Source organism: Nylanderia fulva, unplaced genomic scaffold, assembly GCF_048542155.1.
Source record: "Nylanderia fulva isolate GAGA-0341 unplaced genomic scaffold, ASM4854215v1 Scaffold53, whole genome shotgun sequence".
Taxonomy (NCBI): Eukaryota; Metazoa; Arthropoda; class Insecta; order Hymenoptera; family Formicidae; genus Nylanderia; species Nylanderia fulva.
In genome coordinates this window covers 24,640-43,940 of record NW_028190621.1, presented here as the reverse complement: position 1 = coordinate 43,940, position 19,301 = coordinate 24,640, and the positions used below count along the sequence as shown (strand labels likewise).

At 28.7% G+C, this 19,301-nt stretch overlaps 2 protein-coding genes across 2 annotated transcripts; both read left to right on the top strand.

The window, feature by feature from the left end:
* Window positions 1-131: 131 nt before the first annotated feature.
* On the top strand, window positions 132-6,962 carry LOC114937221 (uncharacterized). The gene is given in 4 exon segments (XM_029310639.2): window positions 132-370; window positions 3,137-3,354; window positions 3,750-4,082; window positions 4,084-6,962. Coding segments are annotated over 4 exon segments (1,113 nt in total). The 5' UTR covers window positions 132-360; the 3' UTR covers window positions 4,636-6,962.
* A 5,921-nt stretch (window positions 6,963-12,883) lies between these two features.
* LOC114933845 (uncharacterized) lies at window positions 12,884-16,976 on the top strand. The gene is made up of 3 exons (XM_085487311.1): window positions 12,884-12,893; window positions 15,084-15,304; window positions 15,675-16,976. Exons 1-3 carry the CDS (start codon window positions 12,884-12,886, stop codon window positions 16,560-16,562), a joined length of 1,119 nt encoding a protein of 372 aa, XP_085343437.1. The 3' UTR covers window positions 16,563-16,976.
* The last annotated feature ends 2,325 nt before the right edge of the window (window positions 16,977-19,301 follow it).

Here is a 19,301-nt window from a genome sequence, read left to right as displayed (position 1 = left end):
CCGGGCTAAGCAATATCGTTCTGGAAACAAGTGTGAAAGATAAAATAAATATATGTATATTATATCTTTATTCTTTGTCCCTTCCATTTCCTGAAGCATTTGATCATTCCCAGTCTATAGCTGTCCGCGATACTCTAAGTCTCGTGCGTTAATGCACTGAATATCAATCGATTAATTAAGAAAAACTCAAATTGCAAGTTGTTTTTATATTGTATGTTGTTTATTATATATATTTTTGTTGTAAAATAATAGTTACGATATAGGATTTGCTTACCGAGATTATTTTAGTAATTTTGAAAAACGTATCTATTAACTTGACGGACGTTGAGAATTTTAGTTTCACGTGCAATTTCAGAGAATATGCTCAGAGGTAAGTTTATCTATATATAAACTTTTTTGTCATTCTACTTGATGGACACATCGCATAAAAAGGAACTTTGCAAAAACTTGGCGAAAAATATATTTAGAAGACTTTACGCAAAAAATTGCCATTTAAAGCATTTGAAGTATATGAATATTTTGACATTTAACGAATTTCAAAAATGAATGTGATTTAAGAAATTTTAAAATTAATTTATATCTAGTTTTTTCAAATTTACAATAGTTTTGCAAATATTGTGTCGTTTTAAAACCTGACTTGATCAGACTTTCGGAATAAAATTTCAAGGTGTATTCCGACAATCTATTTTTTAGAATTAAACTAGAAATGTCGTTATACGCGCTCCATTCGTATCTGTCAGACGCTCGTTACTCGTGATAATCGTCTTTCCTTCGTAATCTCACAGGAAACATGAATTATTAATAAAAAATTTATATATTACAAGTTATGTATGTATATTATATTTAATAATTTATAATTATATAAATATATATATATATATATATATATATATATATATATATTATAAACATATAACATTTATAAATATAAAAATTTATAAAAAGTAATTAAAATTTACATATAAACCCTTCATTTTTTATATATTTAAATATTTTAGAACAATAATGTAGCAATCAATAATTTACATATATGAGTAAATTTTTCTTTCACAATCATCATTTTGTAATGAATAAAAACCATAAGCATTACAAACTACATAACTTTTATTTGAAACGTTTTCTGTATCTTTTATCATTTTGTATTAACTCAGAAATAAAAAAATTGATTTTTTCAAGGGGCATTTTAACCCTTATATGTCGAAATACGCAGCTAAAAAAATACCATCCTGTCTCTTCAAGAGCGCTCGAAAAGGACATAAATGTAATTACGCTAGAAGCTGAAGCTATTATACTTTTATAATGGTCTTTTTCTCTCTTCCTCTTCCTCTTTCACACGATACTGAATCAGGCTATGGAAATATCGATATTGCGCGTATAAATAAACATTACAAGAAATAGATCGGACAAATGGAAAAGTTTTACCAATTTTTATCTTCTCTTTTTATTTTTCTTTTTAAAAATTTTTTCTCAAACTATCTCGCCGGGTAACCAACTTCCTTTATCTTGCTTATTTAAACTTATCCTCATTTCTTACTTTTTTCCTTTTTATAAACACGGATTTTTAATATAGGAAAATATCAATTGAATGATTTGAAATTCACAAAAAATATCCTCGATATATTTAGCAAGTAAAATAATATATAATAAATATAATATAATTTAAAATAATATAAAAAATATATAATATGTAATCTTATATATGTATATATATATATATATATATATACATATATAATATATAACATTTAATCATGATTTTAACTAATAATCTCACTTCATTTTATATACAGAAACGTATTACAAGAGATAAGAGATTGAGGAAATGATCTTTATAAAAACGCATAAAGACTCAATCAATTTACAGAAAGACACAAACAAGTTGAATTCAATATACTATTCGATTCTTAATATCATATAAAGTTTAGTACTTATAGAATGCTCGATCTGCACACATCGTCTTTCAACGATGCATCACAGTAACGACTTATTTTAAACGTGCTTGTGCAATGAAATAAAGTTCCGTGGTGTGTTTAAGTTATCTAATTTACTCTAGATAATATGACACATTTTTATCACTTCGCTTTTATAACTACTATAGTGCCTACTCTTTATTTATCTTTGTTATACGCACACAATGATTTTTGCTCTCTTATCGTTCCTTTTCGTTTAGTTTGTACCTTGCATGCCGGAATACAATTTCAGTGTTCGATACTTTATTATATTGTTATGGAAATCCGTATCATTTTTAATTGGATTGATTGTAATGTTTATATCACACACGCCTAGAATTATCGCAATGTATGTGTAATATTTTAATCATATATTAATACTTTATTCTTTACTATCAATTCTTATATTCTTGATTGTCATATTTTTTGTATTTAAGGGGATGCCGGAGCGACGGCCAAACTCCGATAAGTTAGCACCACACACATTTAAACATATGCACGTATACAACGCATACGCGTGAAAACGTTTTTAATATATAACTTTTTTATAATTCTTCATATTATCCTTACCGCGTATACTATATTTCATGCACAGACAAACTGCAGAACTTTTTTATTAAATAAGTATTGTTACAAACTGACACAAAGAAGTCGATAACAAAACTGTAATTTTTTTATTTTTATATGATTTATATATGCAATCATAGCTAACGCGGTCCGTTTTTATAATTACTTTAATCGTGGAAAAGGATTTATTCATCAGTATAGTCAATAAAAAGTTATTTAAAAAAAAACTAAATATTCGCATTTGGTCGGTAAAAACATACCTCCGGCATCCCCTTAAGTTAGATGTATTAATTACAGACACTTGATCGAAAATGTCGGTGTCAAGAATAAACACTTGAACTGTAGCCAGACTGATCATCTACTTTCGCTGTTCTTGATAATACATAATAATAGAATATATATAAAATATCAAATAATGTATTATATTACAAATATATAATTTAAAATGTAATAGAGAAAAATGGAGAGATATTGCGTGATACTCAAATAACATAAATGATAACGTGGCAGTGTAAAGAGAAAATCTCAAATATTGCATCTTCGTCGAGCAATTAATTGTTCGGTTGCGGCAAAATTTAGGCAAAGTTTATAAGCGTACGTTTGTGCTGATTTTGTTGCAGATATGAGAATCTTTCTCTTCAACGGGTTTTTTTTACTGGGTTTCGTCGTAGCCCCAGTACCGAATGTTTTTGTGGATTCATCGGAATGCGCGGAAACAATGGACCAGAAGCCGCTTTCGAATACGTGCTGCTACATCACAGCTAATTCGGTATTGGAAGCGCGATGCTCTGTATTAAAATCGCACAAAATTCCGTTACATTTGAATCCGGACATACGGGTGAGATTGTCTTTTAAATATATCTTATTAAAAATTGCAATTAAAAACAATCATGTATTTTTTTCATTATAAAAAGATTTTTTGGCATATATAGCGACGATTTTTTTATCTTACTTGCAAATCGCATAAAATAAAAGGATTTATAACTAGTTCTAGAAATCCGTGAGGCACTATTTTTTTTTACAATAATTATGAAATTATGATATATATGTGATAAATAATATTATAATAAAATTTGCTAAAATCTTATATTCTCCTCAAAGTAAAAAAACTTTTGTATGAAACATTCTAAAATGCATTGTTCAAAGGATATTCGTGTGGATATATTAAAATCGCCAACTCTGTATACGTTTCATCCCTGATAACACTCCTGATGTTCCTCTCTTATTTGCTAGGTGCTGAATATTACCTGGACTCAAATACGAATATTGAGTAACAACAGTCTGCATCCATACAAGAAATTGAAATTCATCTATCTACGTTACAATTTTTTCCATATCATCAAAGAGGCAGCCTTTGCCAATCAGCCTTACCTGCAGGTGCTGGATCTCAGGAACAACTATTGCTACAAACTGCCCAAAAGTCTTTTCCAATTGCCATATCTTCACACGCTCTATCTCGGCCACAACCAGCTTTACGATTCCGTGTTCAAAGTAAATGCCACCTCGCCTCTCAAAATACTGCAGCTGTCCAATAACAAACTAAGCGTGATCCCGAACATAGGACTTCCAGCCGACCCTTCTTAATCTCGATCTGTTTAACAACCGCATCATCTCGATCAGCACCGAGAATCTGGCGCCGTTTTGCTCGCTAAAAGAGCTCGATCTGACCGGGAATGATATCAGATTCAACGCGCGCAGCTGCGATTGTCAGACGTTTAACGCCTGGGTGAAGCTGCGTCAGATCAAGATGAAGCCCAAACTTTACAAATGCCCCTATTCATCGGCTCTAAACAAGACCTGCGCCAACGTGAGTTTCAGCAATCGGACGTACGAGCTGTTTAACGAGTGTTTGGCCATGATACAGCAGATGATAAAGGAGGACATACAGCAGAAGATGGAAAAGGATATACAGCAGAAGATGGAGCCCGAGAAACCTCGATCGGTTTGGTTAATCTTCGCCCAGTGTGTCTCGGTATTTCTCTTCATCGTCTTTGTGACGTTGTTTTGCGTGTACAATTGGAATCGTAAACAGCGTAGGAAACAACAAGAGCAGCTAACGATGATCTACAATACCGAGCTGAACACCGAGCTGCTCCAACAGCAACCTGACGATAATTAGTCAAATAATGGCTAATAAAACATATAGTCTTGTAAGAAGAACTGTTTCTGGCGTCGACAATATGCGAGAATAAAATTTTACATGAGAAAGGCGGGATGAAAGTGTAAACGAGGTCTTATCAGAAATGATCGATCGAAAAGACGTCAAATCGATATTGATCCGACCAATTCGACTTTGATTCGACATCAATACGACGTCGATTTAACTATCATTTTTGGTCAAAAGTTATTTGAAAATTTAACGATGTTTTTGCTATAAGTAAGAGAAAGAGAGAGAGCAAGAACTGTTGGTGTTTGTTGAAAGAATTAAATCAACAGTGGATTCACAGAGATTTAATCGGATATATATTTGCGTGCCTAAGTTTGTATCTGATTATTATTAATACATATCGCACAATGTGCAATAAACGTAAGATTATTATAATAGTTCGAATGCTTCTCCTGGCGCGATTGCCATTTTTTGAACAATATTTTACAAATTTTTTAGAAAGAGTTCACTGGACATACATTAGACATTTTTGTTCTATCTGAATATAAGTATATTATAAATGATAATCCTTAAGAGTCGCCAGTAATAAATAATGAAAATCTCTCCTCCAATTTTAAAGTCGACCAGACTGGCAATAATTTATTTTAAATAATTAGTTTAATTTACAACGTTTCGGCTGTCATTGCAGCCCTTTTCAAGTAATCTATAAACAATTATATACATATAAATATACTCTTAATGCGCTTAATCATACAAATAATTATAAATTTACAAAAATATATATGTTTACATACCAGATTAATACAATAAATCATATTTACAGCAAACCCCCGACAAAATTAACCATTGTTTTGATGAACAATGTATAACTGACAGAAGTAAGCACGAAATAAATAGATGTTGACTGTTAGCAGGAAACTTAGTCACTACGCGTTGAGAAAATAGAAAACCAAAGTACTGTGTCTTTCGCAATTTTTAAACCGTCAATACAAAGTCAAATAAATAAATAAATAAATAAATAAATATGTAACATATGACAATATAATATATTAAATAGCTTCAAGAACGCGATCATAAATCCCACTGAAATTCTCCGTATCTTTTTGTAAATTAATGCTTTTTCTTTGGTTTTTTATATAGAACATTTCTGCTATTTCTCTTTTTCTTGTTTGTTTTTCTTGATGCAGAATCACAGGAGAATCCCAACGGAACTCATGATCGTTGCAAGTCCGATGCAAACTAACAACTGATTGTGAGTGTGATGTCGTGTCTTTTTTGATGTTATTTTTATGTTCCTTAATACGTGTTTCTAAATGTCGCTTTGTTTGTCCAATACATGTAGAGTCACAATTCGCGCATTCGATCTTATAAACGACATCGGTTCTTTTTAAGTTATCAATACTATCTTTTCCTCTTTTTATCAATGTGTCTAATTTTTTTGGAACGGTATATAATACACCGATTCCATTTTTGTTTATGCAACGAGTAATATTTTCGCTCAAATCTCTAATATACGGCAACACTATAACATTTCGTGTATCAAATTTATCTCGATTAGACGCACCAAAATTACCGCCAAATTTAATCGCCCTAAGTCTCCTGTTAACAATTTTGTTTATGACTGTTGACGGGTAACAATTGTTACGAAGAATTCGTTTAACTAAGATGATGTTTTTCTCGTGAAACATAGGGTCAGCGAATAAAATAGCCCTGTCCACGAGGCTTGTGATCACACTAATTTTATAACGCATCGGATGGTTCGAAAGAAAATTTATATAACGGCCTGAAAACGTAGGCTTACGGAACCAGTCAGTCGTCAATTTGCCATTAACTCGTATAACGTTTGTGTCTAAAAAACTTAAGGAACAATTGTTCTCCAATTCAAACGTAAACTTTAGTCGAGTGTGAAAGCTATTAAAAATCGTAAGCATATCCTCCACTTTACATTTCGGAATAATTGAAAAACCCTACGTATTATTTTCGATATCTCGAGTTTCTGTATATACAATATATTGTATAGCCTTTTGAACAAAGACGTTATGATCTTCATAAGCGTTGTTAATTATTATCCAGAAAAAAGAAGAGAGTTCCGCGGAGATTGATATATTAAATCCAGATAGCACAAAGATGTCTAATGTATGTTCAGTAAAAATTCGTTCTTGGACATTGAGATATTCTTAAACAATCCAAATAAATAAAAATCTTTCCTCAAAGTTAAAAGTCGACTTAACTGGCAATCATTTATTATAAATAATTAGTTGAAATATAACGTTTCGGCTGTCATTGCAGCCTTTTTTAAGTAAATCTATAAAAAGTTACATAAAAATAATTATAATTTTGATACACTTCATCGCTACAAATAATTATACATTCAAATACATAAATATGCTACATACCAAATTAATACAGTAAATCAAGTTCACTGCAAACCACCGACAATATGCACCATTGTTTTGATGAAGAATGTAGAACTGACAGAAGTAAGCAAGTTCTATGGTTTTCACACTCGAATTATATTTACGTCCGAACTAGAGAACAATTGTTCTCTGAGTTTTTTGGACACAAATGTTATACGGATTGGGGGCAGATTGACAACTAATTAGTTCCGTAAGCCTACGTTTTTAGGCCGATATATAAATTTTTTATCAAATCATCTGATGAGATATAAAATCAGTGTGATCACAAGTTTAGTGGATAGGGCTATTTTACTCGCCGACCCTATGTTTCACGAGGAAAACATTAATATAGTCAAAAGAATTCTTCGTAATAATTGTTAGCCGTTAATGGTTATAAACAAATACATTAACAAAAGACGTAGAGTGATTAAATTTGGCGGTAATCTTAGCTCATCCAACCGAAATAAATTTGATGCGCGAAATAGTATAGTGTTGCCTTACATTAAAGATTTGAGCGAAAATATTACGCGTTGCATTAATAAAAATAAAATTGTATTATATACCGTTCCAAAAAAATTAGACACACTGATAAAAAGGAGAAAAGATAGGATAGATACATAACTTAAAAAGAACTGATGTCGTGAATAAAATTGAATGTGCGAATTGTGATTCTACGTATATTGGCCAGACAAAGAGACATTTAGAAACGCGCATCAAAGAACATAGAAATAATATTAAAAAAGACACGACATTGCATTTGTTAGTTTGCATTGGACTTGCAACCATCATGAGTTCCGTTGGGATTCTTCGGTGATTTTGCATCAAGAAAAACAAACAAGAAAAAGAGAAATTGCAGAAATGTTTTATATAAAAAAACAACGTAAAAGTATTAATTTACATAAAGATACGGAGAATTTTAGTGGGATTTATGATCGTGTTCTTGACGCTATTTAAATTATTTTTATTTTTATTTTTACCTATTTATTTATATATTTAACCTTGTTATGATGTTTTAGATTGCGAGAGACACATTAGTTTTGTCTCTATTTTCTTAACGCGTTAGTGACTAAGATTCTTGCTAACAGTTAACATTTATTTATTTCTTGCTTACTTCTGTCAGTTCTACATTGTTCATCAAAACAATGGTGAATATTGTCGGTGGTTTGCAGTGAATTTTATTTACTGTATTAATTTGGTATGTAGCATATTTTTGTATTTGAATGTATAATTATTTGTAGCGATGAAGTGTATCAAAATTATAATTATTTTTACGTAACTTTTTATAGATTTACTTGAAAAGGTTGCAATGACAGCCGAAACGTTGTATTTTATTGATTATTTATAATAAATAATTGCCAGTTTGGTCGACTTTTAACTTTGAAGAAAGATTTTTATTAATTATTACTGGCGAACCTTAAGAATTATTATCCAATCCAAATAAAATTTATCGGACATTCAATGAACGTTTATTGGATGTACATTAGTCACAACTTGGTACGTCTACACGATGTTCGAAATATAGCCAACTTTGGATCAATTATGAATTGATTTAGGATATATTTTCAATTGTAAATTTTAATTAAAAATAACAATTAAATAAATTTTGTTGAGTTTTAATTTTTATTATGAAAAATACAATTTATATATGTGTTAAAAAACATTTATTTTTAGTACAAAATAATATGTAGTTTTTATATTACTTTTATACAATAAACTTTGGTACAGAAAGAACAGCCATTTAATAAAACACTATTAATTTTTTAAAACTTAATATTATATATTAATAATTAAAAATAACTTTTCTTATATATCAATAATTTCATTTAATATATATATATATATATATATATATATATAAATACATTTATTAATAAAAGAAATATATATTATATCTTTTTTCTTTTTTCTTCCTCTCTTTCCGAAAGCATTTGGTTATTCTCAAATTAACAAAATTATCAGGAACTGTTTGTTCAAATCAAAAGACATAGTTTCCAATTAATATTCTAACAATCTGTCATATTACAAAAAATTCGCGAAAAAATATTAAATTTTTGCATGTTTGGCTCTGTGATTTAGTTATATTAAATTAATATATCGGAAAACCGACTACAATATACGTTAAAATGTATATTATATAGCTTGGAACATTTACATTACACATATATACATGAGCATATGTTTCTTCATCGTTTCTATATCGTTATTATATTGTAAAAGATATAGAATTCTTTTAATATGACACACAAAATAAATATATGTAGAGCGCTCTAATCTCTGACAAATGACACAAATCAAACAAAATAAAACAATAAAATAAAATTTTTAAAAAAATATGCATTAATAATGATAAAATTATTTTTAAATATTTACACACACAAACTTATGTATTCATTTACAAAAATTAAAACATTACTTTAAAGTCTCGAAAATAATTGCTGCTTATATTTCATATCGATTAAATGTTTTGCTGTGAGAAACTGTCATACTTAATATATTGTACATTTCAAATTTTATGAACAGAACAAATGTAATTTTTAGTATGCAATTATTATGGTTATGAACATTATCAAAAACACATAAAAAGATAATTTTGAAAAATTTTAGAGATAACTAGATTTTGTTGCAGAAATAGAAACAATTCTAAATTAATATTAAGAAAAAAGAATTCATAAAGTTGTAATAGAAATAACTTAGGTGCAAGCAAAAATTGCTTTTATTTTATGACGCAGATAATTCATAGTCTATAATATAATGCAAACAATAGAACGAGACCTGAAAATTATACAAAAGAAAATGAATTTTTTTCTACTATATAATAAAGAAGCTAGACCAAAAAATTCCAGGGTACGGCCGAAGAAGTATCGTTGTGGAAACACAAATAAAAGATAAAAGAAATATTTATTTTATCTTTTTCCTTTGTCCTTATTACTCTTGAGGCATTTGGTCATTCCCAGCCTATGGCTGTTCACGATACACTAAGCCTCGTGCGTTAGTGCATAGAAAATCAATCGAGTCATTAAAAAAAACTCAAACTGCAAATTGTTTTTATATTTTATTTGTGTTTATTATATATATTTTTGTCGCATAAATAATAGTTGCAATAAAGGATTTGCTTACCAAGATTATTTTAATAATTTTGAAAAACATAACTATTAGCTGAACGTTGAGAATTTTAGTTCCACGTGCAAGCAATTTCAAAGGATATGCTCAAAGGTAAGTTTTTCTATATATAAACTTTTTTGTTTTTTTACTTGATAGACACACCTTATTTGAAAAAAGGCATGTGACGCTTTAATTGTTTCCGTTTTTCCGTTATGCCGATTGGTTTTTTCAATGCACTCATTGTCAGTTCATGTAAAGAGATATCTGTAGACTTAGTAATTATTTATATAAATAAATTTTCAAAATTATTAATAGCAGTCACTGGTATTTAAATAAGAGTTGTAGAAATTAATCGACCAAAAACTAACAAGTAAATAATTTATTTAGCTCGACGACGTTTTGACCACGTGATTGTGGTCCTTATCAAATTCTTATACTTATCATGTCCTTATCGCTAGAGAAAACATCTTTGTCCACTTTTATGATATTATCTAGTTTTTTCGGCAACATATCTATAATATATCTATAACCTATAACCTATAATATAGAACCTACCCAGTAAGCAAAAAATCATTGCTACAACGTTATTATTCTTGTCAAGAATATAGTTTTTAACATTGTATGCAACATCATTATAAACAAACTTTGACATCGATTTAGAGGTTTCGGTAATGTTAAAATTAACGTTTTTAAAATAATTTAATTATATTTTCAACAATATGGTATATGTTACTAAATAATAATTTTAAAACATTTATAAAACGTCAGTTAAAATATTTTTTAGAATATTTATTAATAATATTTTAAACATATATTTTTTAAACATTATATCATAACGTTTAGAAAATTTATATATAATCAACATTATAAAATGTTGATTAATTCTAATTATTACATTACATAAATTTTATAATATAAAAAAATAATTATACCAATATTTCAGTCAGTAAATATTTCATCTAATAAAACATTTTCCAAAGAAAGATCGTTGAATGTAAAATATGCAGTTGGATTGATAGTTTCATATAAGCATAAAATAAGCGAAACTAGACATATTGATACCACTGGTGTCATAATTGCATGGCACAACAAATATGAAAATGGACTTTGTTACGGTGATGTTTATTAATATGGTATTCTGCATCTCAGTAAGATATATGTACTTCGAATTATTTTAAAGATAAATGTATGCAGAAATATAACGTCAAGAGAGATGATTGAAAAAACCATACTACATTTTATTAACTGATAATGACGATCTGTGTTATGTTCCTAAATGTACGATTATTATTTTAAATGATATATATTACTTTATCTTAATAAATGATATTTTTATTTTTATTATTTGCATTATACAACACAGTGTATTCATTTTTTATAATTATTTTTTATTTTAGGCGCTATACTGATGTGTACCTTGAAGTGGATCAATAATTCAGCGATTGGAAGATTTTTCTATAAATTCGAAGGTATACTCATTATGTACCGAATAACATAGTAGAAAAGTATTATTCAAACGATGCCGCAGTCCTTCGCAAAATATTGAGAAGAAATGATACTTTAAATAATATTGACTTATAATTATAATACTTTGAATAGTACAAAAGTATGATTCATGCGTCTCTTTTTTTCGACGAAGAATAAATTAAAAGCCGCGATAAAATCCAGAAATATTGATTGTCCTTATCTCATGGAAAGCAATAAAAAACTATTAAGGCTTTTTTGCATAAGATATAAAATTCTTTTATATGATACACCAAATATATATATATATATATAAATATATGTAGAGCGGTCTAATCTCTGACAAATGACACAGGTCAGAGAATATAAAACATTAACATAGAATTTTCAAAAAAATATGTATTAATAATAATAAAATTATATTTAAATATTTACACTTGCACAAACTTATGTATTCACTTATAAAAAATAAAACATTTTTTCAAAGTCCGAAAAATAATTGCTGCTTTTATGTCATGATATCGATTAAATGTTTCGGTTTGAGAAACTGTCATATTTTATATATTGTACATTTCAATTTTTTTATAAACAGAACAAATATGATTAAAGTATATAATTATATAAATATGACTAAAGTATATAATTATTATGATTATGAATATTATCAAAAACACATAGAAAGACATATTTGAGAAAGTTTAAAAATAACTAATTGTTGCAGGAATAAAAACAATTCTAAAATAATATTAAGGAAAAAGAATTAATGAAGTTGTAATAAAAATAATTTAGGTGCAAACAAAAATTATTATTTTTGGACCTAGATAATCCATTGTCTATAGTATAATGCAAATATTAGAATGTGACCTGAAAATTGTACAAAAAAAATGAATTATTTTCTATTCATAAAGAAGCTAGGCCAAAAAATCTCAGGGTCCGGGCAAAGCAATATCGTTCCGGAAACAAGTGTAAAAGATAAAATAAATATATGTATATTATATCTTTATTTTCTGACCCTTCCATTTCCTGAAGCATTTGATTTTTCCCAGTCTATAGCTGTCCTCGATACACTAAGTCTCGTGTGTTAATGCACTGAATATCAATCGATTAATTAAGAAAAGCTCAAATTGCATGTTGTTTTTATATCGTATTTTGTTTATTATATATATTTTTGTTGCATAAATAATAGTTACAATATTGAATGTGCTTACCGAGATTATTTTAGTAATTTAGAAAAACGTAATTAATAGCTTGACGGACGTTGAGAATTTTAGTTTCACGTGCAAACAATTTCAAATAATATGCTCAGAGGTAAGTTTTTCTATATATAAACTTTTTTGTCATTCTATTTGATGGACACATTGCATAAAAAGGAACTTTGCAAAAACTTGGCGAAAAATATATTTATAAGACTTTACGCAAAAAATTGCCTTTTGAAGCATTAGAAATATATGAATATTCTGACATTTAAAGAACTTTTTATTGACTATACTGATAAATAAATCCTTTTTCACGATTAGAGTAATTATGAAAACGGACCGCGTTAGCTATGATTGCATATATAAATCATATAAAAATAAAAAAATTACAGTTTTGTTATCAACTTCTTTGTGTCAGTTTGTAACAATACTTATTTAATAAAAAAGTTCTGCAGTTTGTCTGTGCATGAAATATAGTAAACGCGGTAAGGATAATATGAAGAATTATTAGTAAACGATTAAAAGTGAGATTGCAAGTCTAATAAAAAAGTTATATATTAAAAACGTTTTCACGCGTATGTGTTGTATACGTGCATATGTTTAGATATGTGTGGTGCTAACCAATTATATGTATATGTGTATAGGTGCATATGTTTAGATATGTGTGGTGCTAACTTATCGGAGTTTGGCCGTCGCTCCGGCATCCCCATAAATACAAAAAATATAACAATCAAGAATATAAGAATTGATAGTAAAGAATAAAGTACTAATACATGATTAAAATATTACACATATATCGCGATAAATCTAGGCGTGTGTGATATAAACATTACAATCAATCTAATTAAAAATGATACGGATTTCCATAACAATATAATAAAGTATCGAACACTGAAATTATATTCCGGCATGCAAAGTACAAACTAAACGAAAAGGAACGATAAGAGAGCAAAAATCATTGTGTGCGTATAACAAAGATAAATAAACAGTAGGCACTATAGTAGTTATAAAAGCGAAGTGATAAAAATGTGTCATATTATCTAGAGTAAATTAGATAACTTAAACACACCACGGAACTTTATTTCATTGCACAAGCACGTTTAAAATAAGTCGTTACTGTGATGCATCGTTGAAAGACAATGTGTGCAGATCGAGCATTCTATAAGTACTAAACTTTATATGATATTAAGAATCGAATAGTATATTGAATTCAACTTGTCTGTGTCTTTCTGTAAATTGATTGAGTCTTTATGCGTTTTTATAAAGATCATTTCCTCAATCTTTTATCTCTTGTAATACGTTTCTGTATGTAGAATGAAGTGAGATTGTTAGTTAAAATCATGATTGAATGTTATATATTATATATATATATATATATATATATATACATATATAAGATTACATATTATATATTTTATATATTATTTTATAATATATTATATGTATTATATATTATTTTACTTGCTAAATATATCGAGAATATCTTTGTGCACTTTAAATCATTCAATCTATATTTTCCTATATTAAAAACCCGTGTTTATAAGAAAGAAAAAAGGTAAGAAAGAAGGATAAGCTTAAATAAACAAGTTAAAGGAAGTTGGTTCATTTGAATGTGATTTAAGAAATTTTAAAATTAATTTATATCTACTATTTCCAATTTACAATAGTTTCGCAAATATTGTGTCGTTTTAAAACCTGACTTGATCAAACTTTCGGAATAAAATTTCAACGTGTATTCCGACAATCTATTTTTCAGAATTAAACTAAAAATGTCGTTATACGCGCTTCATTTGTATCTGTCTGACGCTTGTTATTAGTGATATTCGTCTTTCCTTCGTAATCTCACAGGAAACATGAATTATTAATAATTTATTCATTAGTATAGTCAACAAAAAGTTATTTAAAAGAAACTAAATATTCGCATTTGATTGGTAAACACATACCTCCGGCATTCCCTTAAGTTAGATATATTAATTACAGACACTTGACCGAAAATGTCTGTGTCAAGAATAAACATCTGAACCGTAGCCAGACTGATCATTTACTTGTGCTGTCCTTGATAATACATAATAATAGAATATATATAAAATATCAAATAATATATTATATTACAAATATATAATTTAAAATTTAATAAAGAAAGATGGAAAGATATTGCGTGATACTAAAATAACATTAATGATAATGTAGCGGTGTAAAGAGAGAATCCCAAATATTGCATCTTCGCGAGCGATTAATTATTCGGTTGCAGAAAAATTTGAGCAAAGTTTATAAGCGTACGATTGCGCTGATTCTGTTGCAGATATGACAATCTTTCTCTTCAACGGGTTTCTTTTACTGGGCTTTGTCGTAGCCCCAGTACCGAAAGTTTTCGTGGATTCATCGAAATCTGCGGAAATAATGGATCAGAATCCGCTTCCGAATACGTGCCGCTACATCACAGCTAATTCGGTATTGGAAGCGCGATGCTTCCAATTAAAATCGCAAACAATCGCAATGTTAGATTTGAATCCGGACATACAGGTGAGATTGTTTAAATATATTTTATTTACAATTGCAATAAAATAATTGTTATGTATATTTTTACCATTATAAAAGAATATTTTCTGCATTTATATATATTATGAGGATTTTGTAAAATCTTACCTGCAATCCGCATAAAATAGAGAAATTCATAACTAGTTCTAAAAATTTGTGAGGTACTGTTTTTTCTACAATAATTATGAAATTATGATTTATAAGTTATAAATAATATTATAATAAAATTTGCTCCAATCTTATATTCTCTTCAAAGTAAAAAAACTTTTGTATGAAACATTCTAAAATGCATTGTTCAAAGGATATTCTGCGTAGATCGATTAAAATTCTCCGACATTTCTTCTCTGTTTGCTAGGTGCTGAATATAACCAAAAATATGCTGGAAATATTGAATAACGACAGTCTGCATCCATACAAGAAACTGGAATTCATCTATCTACGTCACAATTTCATCTTTATAATCAAAGAGGCAGCTTTTGCCAATCAGCATTACCTGCAGGTGCTGGATCTCAGGAACAACTTTTGCAAAGTTCTGCCTACAAGTCTTTTCCAATTACCGTATTTTCATACGCTCTATCTCGGCCACAACCAGCTCTACGATTCCATGTTCAAAGTGAATGTCACCTCGCCTCTCAGAATACTGCAGCTGTCCAATAACAGACTAAACGTGATCCCGAACATAGGACTCCAGCCGACTCTCCTTAATCTGAATCTGGCCGACAACGAAATCACCTCGATCAGCACCGAGGATCTGGCGCCGTTCTGCTCGCTAAATGATCTCGATCTGACCTGGAGTAATATCAGATTCAACGCGCGCAGCTGCGATTGTCAGACGTTTAACGCCTGGGTGAAGCTGCGTCAGATCAAAATGAAGCCCAAACTTTACAAATGCCCCTATTCATCGGCTCTAAACAAGACCTGCGCCAACGTGAGTTTCAGCAATCGGACGTACGAGCTGTTTAACGAGTGTTTGGCCATGATGCAGCAGATGATAGAGGAGGACATACAGCAGAAGATGGAAATGGATATACAGCAGAAGATAAAGCCCGAAAAATCTCGATCGGTTTGGTTAATCTTTGTCTCGTGTGTTTTGGTATGCCTCTTCATCGTCTTTGTGACGTTGTTTTGCGTGTACAATTGGAATTGTAGACAGTGCAGGAAACAGCAGGAGCAGCTAACGATGATCTACAACAATACCGAGCTGAACACCGAGCTGCTCCAACAGCAATCTGACGATAATTAGTCAAATAATGGCTAATAGAACATAGAGTTCTGTAAAAAGGGCTGTTTCTGGCGTCGACAATATGCAAGAGTAGAATTTTACATGAGAAGGGCGGGATGAAAGTGTAAACGAGGCCTTATCAGAAATGATCGATCGAAAAGACGTCGAATCGATATTGATCCGACCAATTCGACTTTGATTCGACATCAATACGACGTCGATTTAACTATCATTTCTGGTCAAAAGTTATTTGAGAAATTAACGATGTTTTTGCTATAAGCAAGAGAAAGAAAGAGCGAGAACTGTTGGTGTTTGTTGAAAGAATTAAATCAACAGTAAATTCACAGAGAATTTAATTAAATATATATTTGCGTGTCTAAGTTTGTATCTGATTATTATTAATACATATTGCACAATGTTCAATAAACGTAAGATTATTATTATAGTTCGAATGCTTCTATTGGCGCAATTGCCATTTTTTGAACAATATTTTACAAATTTTTTAGAAAGAGTTTACTGAACATACATTAGACATATTTGTCCTATCTAAATATAAGTATATTAATCTTCGCGGAGCTGTCTTCTTCATTGATTGCTTTTGTTTAAGTCTGTTATCTCATTTTTTTCTATTCAGAGTTAGGTGATCTCCAACAATAAGTACCATTAAAAGTCCAACGTATTATTTTCGATATCTCGAGTTTCTGTATATACAATATATTGTATAGCCTTTTGAACAAAGTCGTTATGATCTACATAAGCGTTGTTAATTATTATCCAGTAAAAAGAAAGAGAGTTCCGCGAAGATTGATATATTAAACTTAGATAACACAAAGATGTCTAATGTATGTTTAGTAAAAATTCGTTCCTGGACATTGGGATATTTTTAAACAATCCAAATAAATAAAAATCTCTCCTCAAAGTTAAAAGTCAACCAAACTGGCAATCACTTATTATAAATAATTAGTTGAAATACAATGTTTCGGCTGTCATTGCAGCCCTTTTCAAGTAAATCTATAAAAAGTTACATAAAAATAATTATAATTTTGATACACTTTATCGCTACAAATAATTATACATTCAAATACAAAAATATGCTACATATCAAATTAATACAGTAAATCAAGTTCACTGCAAACCACCAACAATATTCATCATTGTTTTGATGAAGAATGTAGAACTGACAGAAGTAAACAACTTCAATGGTTTTCACACTTGACTTGAATTTACGGTGGTTTGCAGTGAATTTTATTTACTGTATTAATTTGGTATGTAGCATATTTTTGTATTTGAATGTATAATTATTTGTAGCGATGAAGTGTATCAAAATTATAATTATTTTTACGTAACTTTTTATAGATTTACTTGAAAAGGGCTGCAATGACAGCCGAAACGTTGTATTTCAATTAATTATTTATAATAAATGATTGCCAGTTTGGTCGACTTTTAACTTTGAATAAAGATTTTTATTAATTATTACTGGCAAACCTTAAAGATTATTATCCAATCCAAATAAAATTTATCGGACATTCAATGAACGTCTATTGAATGTACATTAGTCACAACTTGGTGCGTCTACATGATGTTCGAAATATAGCCAACTTTGGATGAACTATGGATTGATTTAGGACATCTTTTTAATTGTAAATTTTAATTAAAAATAACGATTAAATAAATTTTGTTAAGTTTTACTTTTTATTTTATGATAAATACAATTTATATATGTGTTAAAAAACATTTAGTACAAAATAATATGTAGTTTTTATATTACTTTTATACAATAAACTTTGGTACAGAAAGAACAGCCATTTAATATTACACTATTAATTTTTTAAAACTTAATATTATATATTAATAATTAAAAATAACTTTTCTTATATATCAATAACTTTTATCTAATATAAAAATACATTTTTTAATAAAAGAAATATATATTATATCTTTTTCTTTTTTTTTCCTCCTCTTTCCGAAAGCATTTGCTTATTCTCAATGTAACAAAATTATCAGGAACTGTTTGTCTTAAACCAAAAGACATAGTTTCCAATTAATATTCTAACAATCTGTCAGGTTTCAAAAAATCCGCGAAAAAATATTTAATTTTCGCATGTTTGGCTCTGTGATTTAGTTATATTAAATTAATATATCGAAGAGCCAACTACAATGTACGTTAAGATGTATATTATATTGCTTGGAACGTTTACATTACACATATATACATGAGCATATGTTTATTTATTGTTACTATATCGTTATTATATTGTAAAAGATACAAAATTCTTCTAATATAACACACAAAATAAATATATGTAGAGCGGTCTAATCTCTGACAAATGACACAAATCAAACAAAAAAAAATATGCATTGATAATGATAAAATTATTTTTAAATATTTACGCACACAAACTTATGTATTTACTTACAAAAATTAAAACATTACTTTAAAGTCTCGAAAATAATTGCTGCTTATATTTTATATCGATTAAATGTTTTGCTGTGAGAAACTGTCATACTTAATATATTGTATATTCCAAATTTTATGAACAGAACATATATGATTTCTAGTATGCAATTATTATGGTTATGAACATGATCAAAAACACATAAAAAGATAATTTTGAGAAATTTTAGAGATAACTAGATTTTGTTGCAGAAATAGAAACAATTCTAAAATAATATTAAAGAAAAAGAATTCATAAAGTTGTAATAGAAATAACTAAGTCGCAAGCAAAAATTGCTATTATTTTATGACGCAGATAATTCATA